The sequence below is a fragment of the Heterodontus francisci genome, chromosome 5 (assembly GCF_036365525.1).
Source record: "Heterodontus francisci isolate sHetFra1 chromosome 5, sHetFra1.hap1, whole genome shotgun sequence".
Taxonomy (NCBI): Eukaryota; Metazoa; Chordata; class Chondrichthyes; order Heterodontiformes; family Heterodontidae; genus Heterodontus; species Heterodontus francisci.
In genome coordinates, this window is record NC_090375.1 from 192,029,629 (window position 1) to 192,045,729 (window position 16,101).

General features: G+C 54.4%; 1 protein-coding gene across 6 annotated transcripts in view; it reads right to left on the bottom strand.

Annotated features, from left to right (window-relative positions):
• Nucleotides 1-16,101, bottom strand: part of ntaq1 (N-terminal glutamine amidase 1) — a 33,293-nt gene that overhangs the window by 1,699 nt on the left and 15,493 nt on the right. For 4 of the 6 annotated variants that reach the window (XM_068032531.1, XM_068032532.1, XM_068032534.1 and 1 more), the window contains 3 exons: nucleotides 8,596-8,695; nucleotides 5,582-5,632; nucleotides 1,985-2,133 (listed from right to left, as the gene is read on the bottom strand). In XM_068032531.1, coding sequence (XP_067888632.1) covers nucleotides 1,985-2,133; nucleotides 5,582-5,632; nucleotides 8,596-8,695 — 300 coding nt within the window. Of the gene's footprint in view, nucleotides 1-44; nucleotides 1,193-1,984; nucleotides 2,134-5,581; nucleotides 5,633-8,595; nucleotides 8,696-10,537; nucleotides 10,953-16,101 lie in introns of those variants that run through there. The other 2 variants (XM_068032536.1, XM_068032535.1) reach the window with 2 other exon arrangements.

The following is a 16,101-nucleotide window of genomic DNA, read 5'->3' on the forward strand; positions in this document are numbered from 1 at the left end:
GAACAAGAACAACAATATGATTTGCTGAATTATACTTTCCTGCCACTTGCTTCCCTAATCTTTTCCTCCCAAATATTTCCCTCCATCGGATTGTAGGTCCATAGAACTCTTAACAAAAGGAAACGAATTGCTAATTCTGAAGGGGAGTCACTGACCTGAAACGTTAACTCTATCTCTCACTCCACAGATGCTGCCAGACCTGCTGAGTATTTCCAGCATTTCTTGTTTTTATTTGAAACTAATTGCTATTTCTGGGTTGATTCACTGTGGACAGGTTGGAGTGATGGAAAACGGGGGCAACTGACATCTCAGAATCAAATTGGGTCTCCAGACACGGAGGTGAATTGATAAGGCTGTGGAGGAGTCCAGTCCGTTATACTCTCTCATCTTAGCTCCAGTCTTCACACTCTTGGGAGCCGTGAGGGGTAAAATGTTGCACGGACTGGGGGAGCAGCAAAAAAAGTGGAAAAATAAGAGGGGCAGCGAGAGTGTCACTCAATGGAAAGGTGGCAGAAGCTGTTGCTGGTTGGAGGTAACCCTGTTTTCCTTCTTTCCCTCATCCCTCTCCTTTCATCATTCTTTTCTGCTTTCATCTTGTTGGTTGCCTAAACCCATGTCAGCTGTGGCTCAGCGGGTAGCACGCTCACCTTGGAGCCTGAAGGTTCTCAGTTCAAGTCCCACTCCAGAGACTTGAGAACAAAAATCTAGGCTGGTGCTTCCACTGCAGTACTGAGGGAGTGCTGCAATGTCAGAGGTGCTGCCTTTTTGGATGAAATGTTAAACTGAGGCCCCGTCTGCCCTCTTACAAAGGACTCCATTATTTGAAGAATTCTACTCTTTGTCCTGGCCAGTACTAAATCCCTCAACCAAGATCACCTGATCATTATCACATTGCTGTTTGTGGGAGCTTGCTGTGTGCAAATTGGCTGAGACGTTTCCTACATTACAACAGTGACTACATTTCAAAAGTACTTAATTGGCTGTAAAGCACTTTGGGGCATCCTGAGGTCCTGAAAGACGCTATACAAATGCAAATCTTTCTCATGATTCAGTTTCCTTTTTATCATCTTCTAATTTTCTCGCCTCCTCTTCCTAGGATGGCACCGATTCCTTGCTGCAGTATAGTTTGATCGCCTGAGGCCATGGCATCCAACAGTATCCTCTCCAAATAGCCACTCTTTCACATGTAGGCCTAGACAGATGGCGTTAGTCAGTTATTTAGGCATGGGTCACACAGCAACCAAGCACAACCCTCTCCTTGCTCATAGGAATATCGGAACATGAGGGCCATTCAGCCCCCCGAGCCCATTTCATCATTCAATGAGATGACGGCTGATCTGTGACCTAACTCCATATACCTGCCTTCGCCCCATATCTCTTCGCACCTTTGATTAACCAGAATCTAGCAATCTCAGATTTAAAATTTACATTGATCTAGCATCAATTGCAATTTGCAAAAGAGTTCGAGACTTTTACCACCCTTTGAGTGTTTCCTAATTTCACTCCTGAAAGGTCTGGCTCTAATTTGTAGACTATGGAGTTTCCCAGCTGATTCCCTCTGTAATTAGAAAATAAAATCCTGCAGATGCTGGAAATCTGAAACACAAACAGAAAACACTGGAAATACTCTTTCCTCCCACATGCCAAAGACTTGCAGGTTGATAGGTAAATTGGCCATTGTAAAAATTGCCCCTAGTGTAGGTAGGTGGTAGGAGAATTGAGGTAAGGTGGGGATGTGAGAGGGAAAATGGGATTAATACAGGATTAGTATAAATGGGTGGTTGATGGTCGGCACGGACTTGGTGGGCCGAAGGGCCTGTTTCAGTGCTGTTTCTCTCTATGACTCTACTCAGCAGCTCAGGCAGACAGTTCCAGTATTTCCAGCACTTTCTGTTTTGTTCCGTCTGTAATTAGTAATTCTAACCACTGAAAAGTTGCGAAGAATTAATAGGAGGAATATCTCCTGAACGACAGCTTTCCTCACCTTCTGAAAGCTGGTCTGATGAGATCTTCCGATCTGAAGGCTTCTTTCACATAAATATCGAAAGGACATGGAAATGGTAGTGTTGTATCCAGGTCATAGACCTCACAGTGCTGTCCTCCACAATCATGAAGTAGGATAACATGGTAATCCTGGTTTAAAATACATAATCATTGTGATGTTTGCACTAGCGGATGACAGATTACAAACAAACTATAAATGCTATTATTAATTTATAAATAATTATATACCACTGTACCATTTGTACTTGACTGGTGCTTCTCACATCAAAATATCCCATAGCTTTTGTACAATTAGTAACTGAATTAAAAGTCACAATTGTTACACAAGAAAATGCAGCAGTTGTTCTGTTGCCAAAAACGACATATAGCTACAAGATGAATGACTAGACAATCTTCTCTTAGGCGGTACCTGCTGCCCGTATCCTAACTGGCACCAGGTTCCACTCACCCATCACCCCCTGTGCCCACTGACCTACACTGGCTCCTCGTCCTGCAACACCTCGATTCTCATTCTTGTGTTCAAATGTCTCCACGGCCTCACCCCTCCCTAACTCTGTAATCTCCTTCAGTCCTGCAACCCTGTAAGATTCTCTGCACTCCTCCAGTTCTGGCCTCTTGAACATCCCTGATTTTAATTGCACCACCATTTGCCGCTATGCCTTCAGGTGCCTGGGCCCTAAATGCTGGAATACCCTCCCTAAATCTCTCTGCCTCTCTGTCCTCCTTTAAGATGCTTCTTAAAACCTACCTCTTTGACTAACCTTTTGATCACCTGTTCAAATATCTCATGTGTCCCAAGTGTCAATTTTTATCTGTTAATACTCCTGTGAAGCACCTTGGGATGTTTTACTATGTCGAATAAATGCAAGTTGTTGTTACTGATTGAGGGCGGAATGTTAGCCAGGACGCTGCGAGAACTGTCCACTCTTCTTTGACCTGAACAGGCAGATGGGACCTCAGTGTGACGGACATGGAATCCATCTAACCTCTTGTTGTAAAATATGTCCATATCTTTGCATATGAATTTTAGGTAGGTAAAGAATAGAAGCTCTTGTTTACTATTCGTGTCTGGAGTGTCAGCTTAGATTATGGGTTGAAATCAGCAGGAATCTGGCCATGTTCTCAATTCACGTAGCCAACCCAGAGTTACGTCACACAAGGTGGAATTCTATTTTATGCTACTCCAAGATCCTGTTAAAAGTCTCTGAAAATGACCATGAAGAATTCTGAATCACTTTCTTATTTGCACTTCAGAAAACAGTTTAAATTATTGGTGAGTGTTGAGCACTGCATTACTATTTTATATGCTGGTTTATTCAACTTGGCAAACTACCGCTCCGCCTCTGACCTCCCTTTCCACTCCAAGATCCTTGAATGTTTTGTCACCTCCCAAATCCGTGCCCATTTTTCCCACAACTTCACGGCTGGATGTCACCGAATTGGACTTTGCCCCACCACAGCACTGAAACCACCCTTAACAAAGTCAACAAATGGCACCCCCTGCAACTATGGCGTACTCCCTCTGCCCTCATCATTCTCGACCTCTCTGCCGCCTTTGACGTGATTGACCACACCATACTCCTCCAATGCTTCTGCTCCATCATCCAGCTCAGTGGGACTGCTCTCAATTGGTTCAAGTCTTAACTATTCAATTGCCATCACCAGCAAGTCTTCTCCTCCCAATCCAGCACTCCCTCCACGCCTCATTTAAGGAAGGACATACTTGTCATAGAGGGAGTGCAATGGAGGTTCACCAGACTAATCCCTGGAATGGCAGGTTTGCCTTATGATAGATTGCAGAAACTGGGCCTGTATTCTTCAGAGTTTCAAAGAATGAGTGGTGATCACATTGAAACTTACAAAATTCTTAAAGGGTGTATCAGGGTGGATATAGATAGGATATAGTAGGCTGAATGGCCGACTCCTGCTCCCATGTTCCTAGAATCCATACTTGCTCCCTTCCTTTTCCTCATTTGCATGCTGCTCCTTGGTAACATTAAAATCATCTACATGTATGTTGTCTCAGCTCTACCTCTCCACCATCTGTCTTAATCCTTCCACTGCCCTGGGTTGTCCAACTGCTTGTCCACCATCTAGTCTAGGATGAGAAGCAAGTTACTCCAATTTACCTATCACTCTGTACTCGCTGACCTATAGTTACTCCCAGTACAACGGTTCAAATTTAAAATTCTAACCCACCTGTTTGAATTCTTTAATGGCCTCACTCCTCCCTACATTTGTAACTTTCTCCAGTTCCACCATCACCCCAGAACTCCACATTCCTCTAGCTATAGCTTCTTGTACATCCTGTGCTTCTCTCACCCTCCATTGGTGGTCTTATCTTCAGCCGTCTCAGCCTTAAACTCTGCAATTCCCTCCCTAAATCTCTCCATCGTCTTCACCTTCTTTAAGACCCTTTTTAAAGCCCACCAAGCCTTTAATCACCCCTCCTAAAACCTCTTTCTTCACTTGGCACTGGTTTTTGTCTGATTATGCTTTTGTGGGGGCATTTTTCTACACTAAAAAGGCACTATAAAAATACAACCTATCGTGGTCGCTTCTGTATAAATTTATACCTTAAAAAAACTAGCCTAAAATATTCGGTCTTTCAGTGTGACACTTTGTAGCCAGAGTGTACACTCAGATTCCTTTACATCTTTCCATTGTGTGGCCGGAGGAGAAAGCTCTTAATGTTTTAATAATTGACAAGTTTTTAAGTTCACTTGTGTAATCAACAATGGAACTCAAGGACATAAGCAAATATTTGCAAAGTTATGTGGAGAGTTTGGAGAAGCTGGAATTGTTCTCCTTCGAGAAGGTTAAGAGGAGAAGATTATGAGGGGTTTGACAGAACAAGTCGAGACAAACTGTTTCCTCTGGCAAGTGGTAACCAGAAGTCATTGATCTTAATTGTCAAAAGACCTACAGGAGAAATGTTTTCACACAGCTAGAACGCGCCATCTGAAAGAGGGGTAGAATCAGATTGCATAGGAACTTTCAAAAGGCAATTGGACATGTACTTGATGAGGATTATGGGAGAAAGGATGGAGTGTGGGACTAATTGGATAGCTCTTTCAAAGAGCCAGCACAGACATGAGGGGCTAAATGGCCTCCTTCTAGATTTTTTTTTAGATTTAGATATACAGCACTGAAACAGGCCCTTCGGCCCACCGAGTCTGTGCCGACCATTAACCACCCATTTATACTAATCCTAAACTAATCCCATATTCCTACCACATCCTCACCTGTCCCTATATTCCCCTCCCACCTACACTAGTGGCAATTTATAATGGCCAATTTACCTATCAACCTGCAAGTCTTTTGGCTGTGGGAGGAAACCGGAACACTCAGAGGAAACCCACGCAGACACAGGGAGAACTTGCAAACTCCACACAGGCAGTACCCAGAATTGAACCCGGGTCGCTGGAGCTGTGAGGCTGCGGTGCTAACCACTGCGCCGTAAGATTCTATAATAGAATGAGCCAGCAAAATGGCAATACAGTTTTTTTTAAAATGAAAAAATAATTTGCAGTTGAAAGTGTAGATATAAATATTGATTAACAAAGGAATCACTTACCCAGATTACTGGCTGATCTCCATTGCCAGATTGCTGACTCCAGATGGGCACCTTTGCAGCAATGGAGTAAATAAAAACAAAATGGAAGTTAGCCAAAAAAAAAAGGTTCTTCCACAGTCTTTACCCAAGCCTTCAATGTGACTATTTTCTTTAATTACTGTATCATGTCAGTGAGGCAGTGATCAGGTCATTCCTGCTTGTACATTTCAATAATGCAATTGAGAGAGAAGGGGTTAAGCTGGGGAACCCTCTGGTGGTTCAGTGGGGAGCTGCAATGTACAGTGTGAGAATGAGCCTTTCGAAACATGCTTATCCCAGATTCAATCTCTGGTCCATGTCAAATCAGCCAACCGCAAATGGAGCACTTGTGAGCTATACTATGGAACATTAACATTGTGATGTTTGCTCCTGGCTGCGGATAAACCATGATCTCACTGAATGGTGGGACAGGCTCGAGGGGCTGAATGGCCTACTCCTGTTCCTATCTTCCCATGTTCCTCAATCTCACTCTGTTATCCGTACTTGATGTTGCTAATGCGATACATAGGCAAACAGAGTCCAGTGAATGTGTAGTGTACAAATTCAGAGAATCTTACAGCACAGAAGGAGGCCATTTGGCCCATCCTGTCTGTGCCAGCTCTTTGAAGGAGCTATCCAATTAGTTCCACACCCCGCTCTTTCCCCGTATCACTACAAATGTTTCCTTTTCAAGTATTTATCCTATTCCCTTTTGAAAGTTACTATTGAATCTGTTTCCATCACCCTTTCAGGCATTCCAGATCACAACGCACTGCTTCTCTGCTCTTAAGAGAACAATTCTAGTTTCTCCAGTCTCTCCACATAACTGAAATCCCTCGTCCCTGGTACCAATCTAGTAAATCTCCCCTGCAACCTTGCCAGGGCCTTGACATCCTTCCTGAAGTGTGGAGCCCAGAATCAGACACACAAAACTCCATCTGAGGACTAATCAGGGATTTATAAAAGGTTTAGCATAACTTCCTTGTTTTTGTACTATATTCCCGTATTTAAAAAAAAAACAGGATCAACAACAACTTGTATTTCCATCGTGTTTTTAATGTAATAAAACATCCCGAGGCACTTCACAGGAGCATTATAAAACAAAATGACATCGAGACACATAAAGAGATGTTAGGTCAGCTGATCAAAATCTTGGTCAAAGGGGATTCTTGAACCTTCGCTGCTGAGAAGAAACCCATTTAAAGCTGTTCTTCCCCATTGTGGTGAAAACAAACATAAAAAATAGGAGCTGGAGTAGGCCATATAGCCTGCTGAGCCAGCTCCGCCATTCAATCAGATCAGGGCTGATCTTTTACCTGAACTCAACCCTCCTACACTATCTCCATATCCCTTAATATCCAAAAATCTATAGATCTCAGTCTTAAATATATTCAATGACTGAGTATCCACAGCTCTTTGGGGTAGAGAACTCCAAAGATTCACAACCCCCTGAATGAAGAAATTTCTCCTTATCTCAGTTCTAAATGGCTGGTCCCTTACCCTGAGACTATGACCCCTAGTTATAAGTCACAGAGCTGAAATGTTAACTCTGCTCCTTAGTTTAGTTTAGTTTAGAGGTACAGCACTGAAACAGGCCCTTCGGCCCACCGAGTCTGTGCCGACCATCAACCACCCATTTATACTAATCCTACACTAATTCCATATTCCTACCACATCCCCACATTTCCCTACCACCTACCTATACTAGGGGCAATTGCTAATGGCCAATTAACCTATCAACCAGCAAGTCTTTGGCATGTGGGAGGAAACCAGAGCACCCGGAGGAAACCCACGCAGACACAGGGAGAACTTGCAAACTCCACACAGGCAGTACCCAGAACTGAACCCGGGTCGCTGGAGCTGTGAGGCTGCGGTGCTAACCACTGTGCCGCCCTCTCTCCACAGATGCTGCCAGACCTGCTGGGTATTTCCAGCACTTTCTGTTTTTATTACCCCTGGTTCTAGACTCCCCATTCAGGGGAAACAGCCTGTCTTGTCCTTTTAGAATTGTATACATTTCAACACGTTTATTAAAAATTATTTGGGATATGGGGATAGCGTGGGAAAGTGGTGTTGAGGTAGATGATTAGCCATGATCTAATTGAATGTCAGAGTAGGCTCGACAGGCTGAATGGCCTACTCTTGTTCCTATGTTTCTACGTTCCTAAGACCACCTCTCATTCTTCTAAACTCCAGAAAGTATAGGCCATTCTACTTAATCTCTCCTCATAGGACAGCCCTCTTATACCTGGAACCAATCTTTGTACCGCCTCCAAGGCAAGTATATACTTCCTTGGACAAGGACACCCAAATTGTACACAGTACTCCAGGTGTATCTTTCCAAAGCTCTATATAATTGCAGCAAGACTTCCTTACTCTTATCTCTTCCACCCCCCCCACCCCCGCAATAATGGCCAACCTACCATTTGCCTTTCTAATTACTTGCTGTACCCTGCATGTTAAATTTCTGTGATTTGTGTCGAGGCACCCCCAAATCCCTCTGAATATCAACATTTACCAGGCTCTCAACTTTTAAATAATATTCTTCCTTACAAAGTGGACAATTTCACATTTCTCCCCATTTATGCTCCATCTAATATGCTCAGGTACTGTACCCCCTGTCGGTTATTTCTACAAGCTATCAAAAATTAATTCACTGGAAGAATTACTATCATTCCAACAACATATTTAATTTGAAACTTTTGTTCCAATTAGAATTGTTCAGTTTCTATGTGCACTCAGTCCGGTGTCAGTTTTGGCTAGGTGAGTAGCACTCATGCCTCGGAGTCAGAAGGTTACGTGTTCAAGTCCCACTCCAGAGACTCGAGCATAAAATCCGTGCAGCGCTGAGCGAGCATGCTGCTTTTCAGCAAATATTCCGCTTTGGTGCCTGAAAATTAATAACTCTATTCGGTGGTGATAATTAAGCTTTTACGATGAAAAAAAAAGGGAATTCCGTAAAATTCTTGTACCTCAGAATAAGAAAATGCACTTACCATCTTTTGGTCGTTTGATATAAAAACAGCATACCATTCTTCCAAAAGGTGTTGTCTTCTGTCCTTTATGTATTCACAAAGCTTCCACACATTTTCTTCACTGAAGAACATATTTTAATATCGATGTTAACACTCTTTTCTTAAATATTTGGCATTTTTTTCTTTCTAAATCAAATGGTGGAAGTTGAAACATTCTGGGCACCACACTTCAGGAAAGATGTAAAGGTCTTAGAAAGGGTACAAAGGAGGTTTCCCAGGAAGTTCCCAGGGAATGAGGGACTTCAGTTATGAGGAGAGGTTGGAAAAGTGAGGACTGTTCTCCTCGGAACAGAGAAGGTTAAGAAGGGACCTAATAGAGGTTTTTTTTATAGAGTAGACAAAGAAAAACTATTCCCGCTGGGGAGTGGGTTAATATCCAGAGGTCAGAGATTTAAAATCATTGGCAAAAATCTAGAGGGGAGCACAGGAGAAATGTTTTCACTGAGTTGTCCGGATCTCGAACACTCGACCTGTAAAAGGTGGTGGAAGCTTATTCCATTAATAATTTTAAAGGGTAGTTGGACAGGTACCTGAGGATGAGGAATTTACAGGGTTATGGACAAAAACCGGGGACATGGGACTAAGTACAATTGCTATTTCAAAGAGCCTGCACATGCACCACAGGCCAAATGGCCTCCCTCTGTGCTCTTAAGTTTCTACAATTCCAAGTATGTTTTGCTTTCACTTTCTTTCTTGAGGCCACTGCATTCGTGGCTGGCTTTGGACTCCAGAGGTGCTCGTAGTCCTTTGGTACCTTAGCCAAACGGCCAGTTATCATAGGTGAGCGTAGACAATGCCAGGAGCCTATATTACCCAGGGGCACATCAGAGCAGAGTCTGGGCCAGTCGTTCTACATGTGGAAGTCAGATATGCTGTTTGGAAAAAGAGACTGAAAGGGAAAAAGGACAAGGGGCCGGGTTTTCAAAGCCCATTGGAGGCGGACATAGGTGCGCGTGCAATTTGAAAACTACATTCCGGATCCTGCTGCCTCTGGAACGCAAAGCTATTTTTAAAGGGATGCCGGGAAGGAGGGAACGGGAAGCCCGCCGCCTCCAATTAACCACCAGTTGAGCTCATTGAGGAGCTCAGTAACAGGCTTGTCAGCAGCAGTTTCTGATTTCAAAGGAAGGGCACGGGGAAAATGCCAGGTCTGGACCACGGCAGGGTTTAGAGGACGTGAACAATGCGGGGGGCCATGAGGGCTCTGGGAAGGGCTGATTAACATTATGCAGAGGTCCAAAATAAAGCTCAGCTGCTCCAAATGTGCCACAGAGTGGCCATTACTGCAGATGAAAGACTTGCTTTTCTATTGGTAAGTGGCAGGAAACTGGAGACGGATGTGAGGCTGCTGGCATTATAGGGGCAGCTGGGGTTGGCAGGGCACAGCGGGGGCGGGTGGGGCTACAAGGGAAGGAAGGCGCTACCCAAGACATTAGGTGCATAGACCAAGAGTCAGCTTCCTGCCAGTGCTTGTAGGAGGCTGCGCCTATCCAGGCAGATGGTCTCGGTCCTGTGTGCTCTGATCCACAATGACCTGAGGCCTCATGGCCCCCATGGCAGTCCCCAACCTGCAGCCATCAAGGTCTCCGTCACCCTGAATTTCTATGTAATCTGTTCAAGGGATCAGCTGTGGACCTCGGTGGCATCTCGCAGTTGGCAGCTCATTATGCCATCAGGCAGGTCACGGATGCCATTTTCAGGAGGGCAGGGACTACACCAACTTTGACACAGATTGGCCTGCACAGGTACAGAGGGCATTGGGTTCAGCCTCCATCACTAGATTCCCTTGGTGCAGGGCATCATTGATTGTACCCATGTGGCTATCAAGACACCCAGCGACTGGCCAGTGAGATCCACCACCAGGAAGGGCTTCTACTGCCTGAATGACCAAATGGTTTCTTACCACAACAAGAGCTTCCTCCATGTGTGTGCTCGCTTTCCTGGCAGTTGCCATTACTCCTTCATCCTCCGCCAGTCTAGGCTGCCTTGGTATTTCACTCCATTCCCCAAAGTGTAGGCCTGGCTCCAAGGGGACAAGGGAAATCCTTGAAGACATGGCTATTGGCTTCCCTACAGCAGCCCCAGACAGAGGCACAGAGGCGAAATAACCAACGCCACCTGCTCAGCAGGCAAACAATTGAGCAAGTCATTGGGCTTCTGAAGATGAGATTCCGGAACCTGGATTGGTCAGGTGGTGCCCTCCTACAAGTATCTCTTTCATTGCGCTGGTCTGCTGCACTCTCCATAACATGGTGCTCCAGAGAGGTGTGGACCTTAAGGACAGTGAGGCCCCAGGAGGAGACAGCTCATCGAGGGAACAGTAGGAGGTAAGACAGGAAGAGGAGGGGGGGGGGGGGAGGAGGGAGGAAGAGGAGGGGGGGGAGGAAGAGGAGGGGGGGAGGGGGAGGAAGAGGGGGGGGGGAGGGGGAGGAAGAGGGGGGGGGGAGGGGGAGGAAGAGGGGGGGGGGAGGGGGAGGAAGAGGGGGGGGGAGGGGGAGGAAGAGGAGGGGGGGAGGGGGAGGAAGAGGAGGGGGGGAGGGGGAGGAAGAGGAGGGGGGGGAGGGGGAGGAAGGGGAGAGGGGGAGGAAGGGGAGAGGGGGAGGAAGGGGAGAGGGGGAGGAAGGGGAGGGGGGAGGGGGAGGAAGAGGAGGGGGGGAGGGGGAGGAAGAGGAGGGGGGGAGGGGGAGGAAGAGGAGGGGGGAGGGGGAGGAAGAGGAGGGGGGAGGGGGAGGAAGAGGAGGGGGGGAGGGGAGGAAGAGGAGGGGGGGGAGGGGGAGGAAGAGGAGGGGGGGAGGGGGGAGAGAGAGGAGGGGGGGAGGGGAGGAAGAGGAGGGGGGGAGGGGGAGGAAGAGGAGGGGGGGGAGGGGGAGGAAGAGGAGGGGGGGGAGGGGGAGGAAGAGGAGGGGGGGGAGGGGGAGGAAGAGGAGGGGGGGGAGGGGGAGGAAGAGGAGGGGGGGGTAGGGGGAGGAAGAGGAGGGGGGGGAGGGGGAGGAAGAGGAGGGGGGGAGGGGGAGGAAGAGGAGGGGGGGGAGGGGAGGAAGAGGAGGGGGGGGAGGGGGAGGAAGAGGAGGGGGGGGGAGGGGGGAGGAAGAGGAGGGGGGGAGGGGGGAGGAAGAGGAGGGGGGGGGAGGAAGAGGAGGGGGGGAGGGGGAGGAGAGGGGGGAGGAGAGGAGGTGGGGGAGGGAGGAAGAGGAGGGGGGGGAGGGGGAGGAAGAGGAGGGGGGGAGGGGGAGGAAGAGGAGGGGGGGGAGGGGGAGGAAGAGGAGGGGGGGGAGGGGCAGGAAGAGGAGGGGGAGGAAGAGGAGGGGGGGAGGGGCAGGAAGAGGAGGGGGGAGGGGAGGGAGGGGAGGAAGAGGAGGGGGGGGGAGGGGGAGGAGAGGAGGGGAGGGGGAGGAGGGGGGGGGAGGGGGAGGAAGAGGAGGGGGGGGAGGGGGAGAGGAGGGGGGGAGGGGGAGGAAGAGGAGGGGGGGGAGGGGGAGGAAGAGGAGGGGGGGGAGGGGAGGAAGAGGAGGGGGGAGGGGAGGAGAGGAGGGGGGGAGGGGAGGAAGAGGAGGGGGGGGAGGGGGAGGAAGAGGAGGGGGGGGAGGGGGAGGAAGAGGAGGGGGGGAGGGGAGGAAGAGGAGGGGGGGGAGGGGAGGAAGGAGGGGGGGAGGGGGAGGAAGAGGAGGGGGGGGAGGGGGAGGAAGAGGAGGGGGGGAGGGGGAGGAAGAGGAGGGGGGGGAGGGGGAGGAAGAGGAGGGGGGGGAGGGGGAGAAGAGGAGGGGGGGAGGGAGGAAGAGGAGGGGGGGGAGGGGGAGGAAGAGGAGGGGGGGGAGGGGGAGGAAGAGGAGGGGGGAGGGGAGAGAGGAGGGGGGGGAGGGGAGGAAGAGGAGGGGGGGGAGGGGGAGGAAGAGGAGGGGGGGGAGGGGGAGGAAGAGGAGGGGGGGGTGGGGGAGGAAGAGGAGGGGGGGAGGGGGAGGGGGGAGGGGGGAGGGGGGGGAGGGGGAGGAAGAGGAGGGGGGGAGGGGGAGGAAGAGGAGGGGGGGAGGGGGAGGAGAGGAGGGGGGGGAGGGGGAGGAAGAGGAGGGGGGGAGGGGAGGGGGAGGAAGAGGAGGGGGGGAGGGGTGGGGAGGAGGGGGGAGGGGAGGGGGAGGGAGGGGAGGGGGGGAGGGGAGGGAGGGAGGGGGGGAGGGGGTGGGAGGGGAGGGGGAGGGGGGAGGAGGGGAGGGGGGGGAGGGGAGGGAGGGGAGGGGGAGGAGGGGGGGAGGGGAGGGGGGGGGAGGGGGGGAGGGGGGGAGGGGAGGGGGGGGGAGGGGGAGGAGGGGAGGGAGGGGGAGTGAGGGGGGGGAGGGGAGGAAGTGGAGGGGGGGGAGGGGGAGGAAGAGGAGGGGGGGGGAGGGGAGGAAGAGGAGGGGGGGGGAGGGGGAGGAAGGAGGGGGGGAGGGGGAGGAAGAGGGGGGGGGAGGGGAGGAAGAGGAGGGGGGAGGGGGAGGAAGAGGAGGGGGGGGAGGGGAGGAAGAGGAGGGGGGGAGGGGGAGGATGAGGAGGGGGGGAGGGGGAGGAAGAGGAGGGGGGGGAGGGGGTGGGGAGGTGGGGGGGTGAGGGGGGGAGGGGGAGGGGTGGGGGGAGGGGGAGGAGAGGTGGGGGGGTGGGGGGAGTGGAGGGGGGAGGGGGAGGAGAGGGAGGGGGGGAGGGGGAGGGGAGGGGGGGGAGGGGGGAGGGTGGGGGGAGGGAGGGGAGGTGGAGGGGGAGGGGGAGGAAGGAGGGGGGGGGAGGGAGGAGGGGGGGGGAGGGGAGGAAGAGGAGGGGGGGGGAGGGGAGAAGAGTGAGGGGTGGGGAGGGGAGGAAGAGGAGGGGGGGGGAGGGGAGGAAGGAGGGGGGGGGAGGGGGAGGAAGAGGAGGGGGGGGAGGGGGAGGAAGAGGAGGGGGGGGGGGGAGGAAGAGGAGGGGGGGGAGGGGGAGGAAGAGGAGGGGGGGGGAGGGGGAGGAAGAGGAGGGGGGGGGAGGGGGAGGAAGAGGAGGGGGGGGAGGGGGAGGAAGAGGAGGGGGGTGGAGGGGGAGGAAGAGGAGGGGGGGGGTAGGGGGAGAAGAAGAGGAGGGGAGGTGAGGGAGGGGGGGGAGGGAGGAGGGAGGGGGGGAGGGGGAGGAAGAGGAGGGGGGGGAGGGGGAGGAAGAGGAGGGGGGGAGGGGGAGGAAGGGAGGGGGGGGAGGGGTGGAGGAGGGGGAGGGGAGGAGGGAGGAAGAGGAGGGGGGATGAGAGTGGGTGGGGAGGGGAGGAGAGGAGGGGGGGAGGGGGAGGAAGAGGAGGGGGGGGGGGAGATGAGGGGGGGGAGGGAGGGGGGGAGGGGGAGGAAGAGGAGGGGGGGGAGGGGAGAAGAGGGGGGAGGGAGGAGAGGAGGGGGGAGGGGGAGGAGAGGAGGGGGGGGAGGGGGAGGGGGAGAAGAGGAGGGGAGGGGAGGTGGAGGGAGGAGGAGGGGTGAGGGGGGGGGGAGGGGAGGAAGAGGAGGGGGGGGAGGGGGAGGGAGAGGAGGGGGGGGGAGTAGGAGGGGAGGAAGAGGAGGGGGGGGAGGGGGAGGAAGAGGAGGGGGGGGGGAGGGGAGGAAGAGGAGGGGGGGGGAGGGGAGGAAGAGGAGGGGGGGGGAGGGGAGGGGAAGAGGAGGGGGGGAGGGGGAGGAAGAGGAGGGGGGGGAGGGGAGGAAGAGGAGGGGGGGAGGGGGAGGGGGAGGGGGGGGGGAGGGGGAGGAAGGGAGGGGGGAGGGGAGGGGGGAGGGGGGGAGGGGGAGGAAGAGGAGGGGGGAGGGGGAGGGGGAGGAAGAGGAGGGGGAGGGGGAGGGGGAGAGAGGAGGGGGGGAGGAGAGGAGGGGGGGGGAGGGGGAGGAAGAGGAGGGGGGGGGAGGGGAGGAAGAGGAGGGGGGGGAGGGGAGGAAGAGGAGGGGGGGGAGGGGGAGGAAGAGGAGGGGGGGAGGGAGGGGAGGAAGAGGAGGGGGGGGGGAGGGGGAGAAGAGGAAGGGGGAGGGGAGGGGGAGGAAGAGGAGGGGGGGAGGGGAGGGGAGGAAGAGGAGGGGGGGGAGGGGGAGGAAGAGGAGGGGGGGAGGGGGAGGAAGAGGAGGGGGGAGGGGGAGGAAGAGGAGGGGGGGAGGGGGAGGGGGAGGGGGAGGAGAGGAGGGGAGGGGGGGAGGGGGAGGAAGAGGAGGGGGGAGGGGGAGGGGGAGGAAGAGGAGGGGGGGAGGGGGGGGAGGGGGAGGAAGAGGAGGGGGGGGAGGGGGAGGAAGAGGAGGGGGGGGGAGGGGGAGGAAGAGGAGGGGGGGGGAGGGGAGGAAGAGGAGGGGGGGGAGGGGAGGAAGAGAGGGGGAGGGGGAGGAAGAGGAGGGGGGAGGGGGAGGAAGAGGAGGGGGGAGGGGAGGAAGAGGAGGGGGGAGGGGAGAAGAGGAGGGGGGGAGGGGGAGGAAGAGGAGGGGGGGGAGGGGAGGAAGAGGAGGGGGGGGAGGGGAGGAAGAGGAAGGGGGGGAGGGGAGGGGGAGGAAGAGGAGGGGGGGGGAGGGGGAGGAAGAGGAGGGGGGGGGAGGGGGAGGAAGAGGAGGGGGGGGGGGAGGGGGAGGAAGAGGAGGGGGGGGAGGGGAGGAAGAGGAGGGGGGAGGGGGAGGAGAGGAGGGGGGGGAGGGGGAAGAGGAGGGGGGGAGGGGGAGGAGGGAGGAGGGGGGAGGGGGAGGGGGGGGAGGGGGAGGAAGAGGAGGGGGGGGAGGGGGAGGAAGAGGAGGGGGGAGGGGGAGGAAGAGGAGGGGGGGAGGGGAGGAAGAGGAGGGGGGGAGGGAGGAGAGGAGGGGGGGGAGGGGAGGAAGAGGAGGGGAGGGGGAGGAGAGGAGGGGGGGGGGAGGGAAGAGAGGGGGGAGGGGAGGAAGAGGAAGGGGGGAGGGGGAGGAAGAGGAGGGGGGGGGGAGGGGGAGGAAGAGGAGGGGGAGGGAGGGGAGGGGGAGGAAGAGGAGGGGGGGAGGGGGAGGGGGAGGAAGAGGAGGGGGGGGGGGAGGGGGAGGAAGAGGAGGGGGGAGGGGGAGGGGGGGGGAGGGGGAGGAAGAGGAGGGGGGGAGGGGGAGGAAGAGGAGGAGAGGAGGGGGGGAGGGGAGGGGGAGGGGGAGGAAGAGGAGGGGGGGGAGGGGGAGGGGGAGGGGAGGAAGAGGAGGGGGAGGGGGAGGGGGAGGAGGGGGGAGGGGGAGGGGGGGAAGGGGAGGGGGAGGAAGGGGAGGGGGAGGAAGGGAGGGGGGGAGGGGGAGGAAGAGGAGGGGGGAGGGGAGGGGGAGGAAGAGGAGGGGGGGAGGGGAGGGGGAGGAAGAGGAGGGGGGGAGGGGAGGGGGAGGAAGAGGAGGGGGGGGGGGAGGGGGAGGAAGAGGAGGGGGGGAGGGGGAGGAAGAGGAGGGGGGGAGGGGGAGGAAGAGGAGGGGGGAGGGGGAGGAAGAGGAGGGGAGGGGAGGAAGAGGAGGGGGGAGGGGGGGA